Source organism: Bidens hawaiensis, unplaced genomic scaffold (genome assembly GCF_021521415.1).
Source record: "Bidens hawaiensis isolate Kalapana, Puna unplaced genomic scaffold, B.hawaiensis_p1.1 tig00014295_1, whole genome shotgun sequence".
Lineage (NCBI taxonomy): Eukaryota > Viridiplantae > Streptophyta > Magnoliopsida > Asterales > Asteraceae > Bidens > Bidens hawaiensis.
Window position 1 is genome coordinate 476,553 of NW_027492230.1, and position 8,265 is coordinate 484,817.

The following is an 8,265-nucleotide window of genomic DNA, read 5'->3' on the forward strand; positions in this document are numbered from 1 at the left end:
TTTGTGTTAGGCCGTCACACTTTATTTCTGAAGAGCTTCATTTTCTTATTTCGGCCAGATTATGCTATTTTAACCGGACTTATATTGGCTTCAAAATTTGGCTTTGGGCGTCCCGCCCCAATCCCAGGAAACCATAGCGTCGGCTGTCACTTGACAGTAGTTATACCACGTTAGAGAGATTTGAAATCTAACATAGACTTGGTGAGATGAAAGTTTATGAGTTTTAGCATAATAACATTCTCAAATTTTAATTTTTGGGTCCAAATATCTTGCTTTTCTTTAGAGCTAGCCGGCTTATAGATACATAAAATATTTCCTAGAATTTATAGTTATAAAGATTAATATTTATCCAATTTGACATACCATACATAAAAATATCAAAATAACTATTTTTTATTATTTTCTCAGACGACACAAATAACCTTCATATAGCTAAAAGAATGTCAATCATAATTTACTCTCAGAATAATTTAAACACACGAATTATTATAATATCATTCATTTGAAAAATGTACAAGTTGCCATCCTAAAGACCAACCAAACATAGACGCGGTTTCAAGCTAGCCTTCCCATGCACCCATTGACTTTACTCTATCCCAATTCCACTACCTCACTTACTATAAATGACTCACCCATCCACCCTTTATTACTCACCACATCCATCAATTCCTCACACACATAATAATATTACATTACATGCATGCAATAACTTCACATATGACAACTTCCATCAATAATATCTCCACCACCCTCCTCCTCCTCACTGCCACCGCGCTCCTCCTCTCCTCCGCCTTCTCCGCCACCCCACCGCCATCCTCCGCCACCACCGTATGCCAATACACCCCCTACCCATCCTTCTGCCGCTCAACCATCCCCATCAACAACTCCACCGCCAATGTCTACGACTACGGCCGCTTTTCGGTCCGAAAATCCATCTCCGCAGCTAACAAATTCTCCGCATTAATCGATAAATACCTCCGCCGCTCTTCCACATTAACCACAGGCGCAATAAGCGCGCTTCAAGACTGCCAATACTTAGCAGGAGTCAACATTGACTTCCTCACAAACGCATTTCAAACGGTTGGAAAATCCCAAACCACACTCTCCGCAATGAAATCAGAAGACATCCAAACCATGCTTAGCGCAATCCTAACCAACACACAAACATGCATTGACGGCATACAAGCCACCGCGTCCTCCTGGAGCTCCAAAAACGGCGTGTTGGCACCGCTCGCTAACGACAACAAACTATATAGCGTGTCGTTGTCGTTATTCAACCGCGGGTGGGGCGTTAAGAACAAAAAACACTCCTCATTCACCCGTAAAATAAAAAGTAAAAAACACTCGGGTTTTAGCAACGGACGGTTGCCTTTGGTAATGTCCGAAAGGACGAAAGCAATATTTGAGACCGCGGGAAGGAGGAATTTACTGCAGACTGATGATGGTGGTGATCAGGTGGTTATTAGTGATATTGTGGTGGTGAGTCAAGATGGGTCGGGTAACTTTACAACCATTATGGATGCGATTAATATTGCTCCGAATAAGTCTGAAGCTGCAGATGGGTACTTTTTGATTTATGTGACGGCGGGTGCTTATGAGGAGTATGTTAATATTCCGAAGAATAAGTATTATTTGATGATTATCGGAGATGGGATTAATCAGACGGTGATCACCGGAAACCGCAGTGTGGTGGATGGCTGGACCACCTTCAATTCTGCTACATTCAGTAAGTATTAAATTAGTAATTAAAATTTAGGGATAAATCACTAAAACAAAAGGTTTTTTTTAGTTAATAGCAAAAGTCTGGGATCACCTTGCTAAAATAATAATATTTGTAAAAGATCTTTTATTTTTAAATAAATTCCAATCAACTACTTTAAAAAATATCATTTAATACCAAAAAAAAAATTTAAACATATTTAACGTTGGTGCAACTAATTTTTTAAAAATGGCTTGCGACACAACTTTATGTTTTACCCGTTTGCCTTCAGTCTTGATATAGCACCATATATTTTATATATAAAAAAATCATCGATTCTCTTGTGTTAAATGAAAATCTGATTTATTGACGCATGAAATGAATATAGCGTATGAGAACTTTTAGTTGAAACAAATTTTTAACTTATAAACAAGAATACTCCAGTAGTGTTTTTATAAAAAAAAAAAAAGGAATTAAGACCATTTATTTTATCAACTCGTCAAGATATTAACCTTCACAAATTAAATATTATAACCAAATTCAAGAGAATTCAAATAATATTTTATAAAACTAAGTTTTTGACTATTTATTTTACCAAACTTATTAGTCTAAGATGTTACTATTCACAAAATATAAATATTAAGCAAACAGTTGACTTTTTCAACTCACTTTACTACTTTTACACCAGAAATTTGACTTTTTCAATCTTTGCTTTACAGTCGTGACAGCGCCAAACTTCGTAGCAGTCAACATAACAATTCGTAACACCGCGGGAGCAATAAAGCACCAAGCCGTCGCCTTACGAAACGGCGCCGACTTATCCACATTCTACAGCTGCAGCTTCGAAGGCTACCAAGACACGTTATACGCGCACTCCTTGCGACAATTTTACCGCGAATGCGACATATATGGCACGGTAGATTTCATATTCGGCAACGCGGCTGTCGTGTTACAAAACTGTAACCTCTACCCGCGGTTACCAATGTCGGGTCAATTCAACGCCATCACGGCCCAAGGTAGAACCGACCCGGGTCAAAACACCGGGACCTCGATACAAAACTGTAATATCCGCGCCGCGGAAGACTTGGGTTCAACCAAGACGTATCTCGGGCGGCCGTGGAAAGAATATTCTAGAACGGTTTATATTAAGACGTTTATGGACACGTTGATTGAGGGCGGGGGGTGGCGGGAATGGTCGGGTGATTTTGCGTTGAATACGTCGTATTATGCGGAGTTTGATAATTCGGGTCCGGGTTCGGATACTAGCCGAAGGGTTAGTTGGCCTGGGTTTCACGTAATAAATGCGACTGACGCGGTAAATTTTACCGCGTCTAGTTTTGTTATGGGTGACGAGTTTTTACCGCAAACCGGAGTACCTTATAACGGTGGATTGTGATTCTTGAGTACAAATGTACAGGAATTAACAGTTGACTCATTGTAACACGGTTGATTGATTTGTTCTTTTATTAATAATAGTATTAATATGTAATAACTATAATATAGTTGAATTTGTAATAAAATATCATTTTTCTAGTGATTTGGGTTGGTTGGATTTTGGTTAGTTCGGGTCAAGTTTTTCGGGTGTTCTTTAATTCGGATTCAGGTGCTTCGAGTCGGATTCGGTATTTGGTTAAGAAACACACTGTCATGGACATTTTTTTTTGAACGGCCAACTAAGTAACGCCGGGTACCCCGTACGCGGCCCCCAATGGCTAAAGGTAGCCCGAGCCGGCCACTAGTCCGGACTGACGGAGCCCCTAGCGGTCCACCTGTTGAGGGATTCACCGGATAAAACCCGACCCCCACGCCCGTCAAACGGCACGACAGCAAGGAGTCGGTAAAACCGGGTGAGATCAGAACTCGAACTCTGGCAAGCCAGGGTCATCCCTCATATCTCCCATATAAGCTGGTGATAGTGAGGTTTGATCCCCTACCTCTCACTTGTAAAGTAAGTGCTATACCATTGAGTCACAACCAACTTATTCGTCATGGACATTGATATATTTATATGATAAATACATGTGTAGTTTATGTGCACAATTATTACATTACTCGTGTTTCGAATAGAGATGAACATATATAATTACATAACAATGATAAAAGATGTTATCTTTGAATATCTGTCGTAAAATTGGAAGTATCTCAAATGCATTTGTATGCTTTTAATGAAGACAGCAATATATAATGAATGCCAAGACTTCTGATCACATTGGGAACCAAATTTCCATTATCGTTGCATATATTTTTTTCTAACGGCAAATTAGGATCACTCACGGACCACTAGAGTATCATTATATCACCAGTAGAACCATACAATCATATTCATCTCCACTAGGCAATAATGCATAACCACCAATTCAGGAGGAAACCCAATAAATTTTGGGAAAACCCTCTTGTGGAATTTAAACCCAGGACCTTATGGTCCCTAAGCCTTATCCCACCACCAAAATGCCACTAGGCTATAAAGCCATAGACTATCATTGCATATTTTAAATAGACTTTACTAATGCTAGCAAAATTCCACGGCCTTTTTTTTTCTTTTTTTCACAAATACGATCGGTATCGATTTAATGTATTATGATACCCAAATTTGGTAAGATGAAACCAATAAAATAAAACAAAACAGAATCATTAAAAAAGGATAAAGAAAAAGTTTTATTTCAATCGAAAACCATAAAACATATATTAATAATCATTAAGATGGTACACACCAGTGCCGATGTTGCTCCGTTCGAATCGTTGTGTATCAGTTCGGTTTGTCACTGTATCGGTATCATATGACACTCGCTACTGCGTATGTTACATGAAAGGTACTCGTCTAGCTAGAAGGAAGAAACAATCAAGCAAAGAGGCCAAAAGATTTTATACTATACTAATCGCCTTCCATTGTAATGTGTTGTTCTTTTATCTTTTCTTTATCCAGATATCCCAAAAGATTTGATGCTCTTAAAGATTTTCTCCACATTTATCCATCCGTAATCGCCACAAGTTGTGGCGTTTAGGCCACAAAACTCCGGGGGGGTACCCCCCCTCCCCCGGCGCTTTTTTGTTAGGTGTTTTGGCACAAGCGTTGTGTACAAAACGCTAGTTCGGCTCGAGTATTAATAAAATTGTGCCTGGAGAGGGGAGATAAGGGAATATATGTAATTATTGTAGGAGAGTTGTGGGTTTTTTCCCACTATAACATTTTTTGCAAAACTCTCCATTCCTGAAGGAGATATCACGTGTCTTACAACGCCTATATGTGGAGAGTTTTGATTACGCATGGTCTTACCGGTTTATCTAATAAATAAGTCGTTTCTTGCCTGCCAAATGCACAAACAAGCAATAGAAATAATCCCGAAATCATTTTATTTTGAACTTCACCTTTCATACCTGTGTTGTGTAATTTGAGAAGATCTCTAATTACCGAAAAGACAAAATGTTGAGGAACTTTACACCAGCTACTAACAAGTTTTCAAATCATTGTTACTATATAACAAGATGTAAACAAAATGTCTACCATCTCCAAAGCACCTCCACATAACGAATTTGAGTTAGCATGTACGTTCGTTCTATACATTAAAGCCAACTAAATTTGACAATTGATCCATCTTCACCCCCATCCAAAATATTGCATTAAGTTAGAATCCATTTACTCCTAACTCATAACAAAAAAGTTGTGTCCTCCTCCTTGGAAAATAATATTTTAACCATTAATCCAACCAAGAACTAGCCTGAATTATTTCCTAACCACGACCATCTATCTCTAACACACAATACCTGCACTTTTCTTAGGATATTGTTGCCATGATGCAATTTAGAGATCTTGACCAGTGACCTTGGGAGTTGAGACACACTTCCGTCTTCACTTCCAAATTAGATTTTGATCATGCAAGGCAAATAATTCATTTACCCAGCATTTTTCGTTACCCTTCAATAAGAATTAACTTGGGAAAACATCTTTAAAAGGCTTAGATATAGCCCAAGGATCTGTTGGAAGTTTTAAGTAAAAGTGTGTGCGAATGAAGTCTTAATAAGGAAGTGGTAAATGTTGTCCCACATCGGATTGGGAACAAAATAATGAGTGGTATATAAGATTGAGCTTTTATTGCTAATTTTAATCTTTATGACATGATTTACCACAAGTCCTACGCGCGCGCAGGGGTGGTGAAAATTTGGGTTTCTATACCTAGAAATTCATCGAACTCCTTATTATTTCAGTTTTCTATTATTATTTTAGACACACGAACATACACACTTCATCTTCCTCTTTGCTGCAACAATAATGTTTTCATTTCAGGCAAGTGATCGAGTCCCACAGAGCTACGATTCTGTCCGGTTTACTGTTTCGTTTATTTTCGTTTCTTTTTCTGGATTTTACAATACAAGTTTTCTAACAGGATCTAACCAAAACCGAATATCCTCTTCATTTCCCAAATAACCCATGATCATTTTTTGTAATTTAAACATGCAACTGAAAGGTTTGATTTCAACCGGCTAGCACAAGGGCTCGTCCCTCTTGTTGATCAATATTTCAGAAATCATGCGTACTCCATTTCAAGCCTTGACTCGTGTCTTCTTTTTTCATCCATATGCCTCTTTGGTCATAAGAATTCCTCGTTAAACAATTGTTCTATGGTGATTAGGGAGCCCTTGCCAATCTCTCCTTGTCTCAACTAGTTGACATTTGTAAATGCCAAACTTGTTAATATTTGTTTGGACCGATATGTATTGCTTCGAGACGAAGATTACCTTTGTCTTTGAGTTCCGGTCGTTGACTATGATCAATATTGTATCGTCACGAATGAGCAGATATTATAACAAAATTTCAGATATAGAAAAATTTATCTTCTAGTATTATAACTAAGGATTCAGAATTGTTTACTTTTAAGTGTCTAAAAATTAACGAGTACACAAAATTATTTGTAACATAAAACTTTTAAATCTTACTAGACTAGAACTTCATTAAATAAATCCCACAAAGCTAAACTCAAAGGTGATGTGTTACCAACATTATTGCTGGAGGTAATGATTAAAATTTTTATGTGCATACTAGTACCTAATAGCAAAGATTATGTGCCACTTAGAGCGCAATTATGACAATAACAAGTTGCAAATCCTCTTCTCTAACATAAATAATTTTGTGAATCCTTAAATAACTACGAATATATCATGCTTTAACTTTAACACCACTTTATGAAATTAAATTTACAAGTAAACGTAAACAGAAATGAGGGAACTATATCCCATTCTAAATAGATCGATAAATGTCTAGTGTGGTGAATTATATCCTGAAGGCTCAAGTTAACCTATTTAATTCATAAATAACAAATTCTATATTTTTTAATATAATAACTTTATTTGAGACTAATTTTATCATATTTAAAAAAAAATGATTACATATATAAATCACAAGTTTACACATGTGTAAAATTTATGTAATAAAAAATTTACATGTGTAAAGAAAACATAGATATGTGTTAAAACTAATTTTCATAATTGTAATCGAAAATACAGATCTAAAAGTGATAAAATTACGCTCAAATAATACTAACATATAAAAAATTTACAAAAAACGTTAGTTATGAGTTTCTTAAGGTTCTTAATAATTTAAGAGTTCTGTAATGATACTCATCCAACATTAAGAATACATACTTTTTTCAAATATATATATATATATATATGTGTGTGTGTGTGTGTGTGTGTGTTTAAATCCAGGCCTACAGGAATGATCAGTCAGGGGATGATCGACCTTCCCACCACCCTTCATAGGGCACTGGCAACAATTTTGTTCATGGTCTACCAACTCTAAATAGTACACAGGCCAACTCAGACATGTGAAACCAAATATATAATGTCGATTGCTCAACCGTACTTTGGCTATCTTAGTGGATCTTAATTAGGTTATTTTGTTGTACTTGTTGGTACACGTGTGAGTAAATATAATTTGAAGCAAAATTAAGCAAAGATAGTAGGTTTAAAAGGGTAAGAAAAAAAATAAGAAAAAGAAAAAGAATTTTTTTTTGAAACGGCTATAAACACACATCTATCGTTACTCATCATCATCACCATCATCATCGTACTCAGTATATCCCACCAATAGCAAAGCTATGGTAGGGTCTGAGGAGGGTAAGATGTAGACAGCCTTACCTCTACCCCATAGGGATAGAGAGGCTGCTTCCGGTGAGACCCCCGGCTCGATAGTAGTTTTGCATCAAGCCTTGGACATAAGGCACATAGAACTCAATCATCGGCTGATCGGTGCATGTACCCTTGTCTTTCGGCTATCAACGCCACCACATAGAACACATCTATCGTTACTCTTACTCCTAAATACTTTAAGAAATAATTTCATGTCAGGGTTAGAACCCTATTCTTCACTATTAAAGATAAAAGTTTTTACCACTCAATCAAGGCTGTAATGACAAAACTTTATATTAACAAAAAAAAATATTAAAATATAAAAGGATCACTTAATTAATTCCAAATGGGGATGTTGGTAAGAGGTAAACACCACATTGTTCATGATGATACATTTCCATTAATATCTTATAATACTCATCTGATGCCCATTTTCTTTTTTA

General features: G+C 36.7%; 1 protein-coding gene across 1 annotated transcript; it reads left to right on the forward strand.

The window, feature by feature from the left end:
• The first annotated feature begins 383 nt into the window (after positions 1-383).
• Positions 384-3,170, forward strand: LOC143546264 (putative pectinesterase/pectinesterase inhibitor 41). The gene is made up of 2 exons (XM_077037965.1): positions 384-1,726; positions 2,419-3,170. The coding sequence occupies exons 1-2, from the start codon at positions 697-699 to the stop codon at positions 3,093-3,095; spliced, it is 1,707 nt and encodes a 568-aa protein (XP_076894080.1). The 5' UTR covers positions 384-696; the 3' UTR covers positions 3,096-3,170.
• The last annotated feature ends 5,095 nt before the right edge of the window (positions 3,171-8,265 follow it).

What these genes read in the sequence shown, in the direction of transcription:
- LOC143546264 (XM_077037965.1), top strand. Translation starts at nt 697, where the DNA reads ATGCATGCAATAACTTCACATATGACAACTTCCATCAATAATATCTCC. An exon ending in CTTCAATTCTGCTACATTCA is followed by an intron (nt 1,727 to 2,418) that starts GTAAGTATTAAA and finishes TTTGCTTTACAG; the next exon opens with TCGTGACAGCGCCAAACTTC.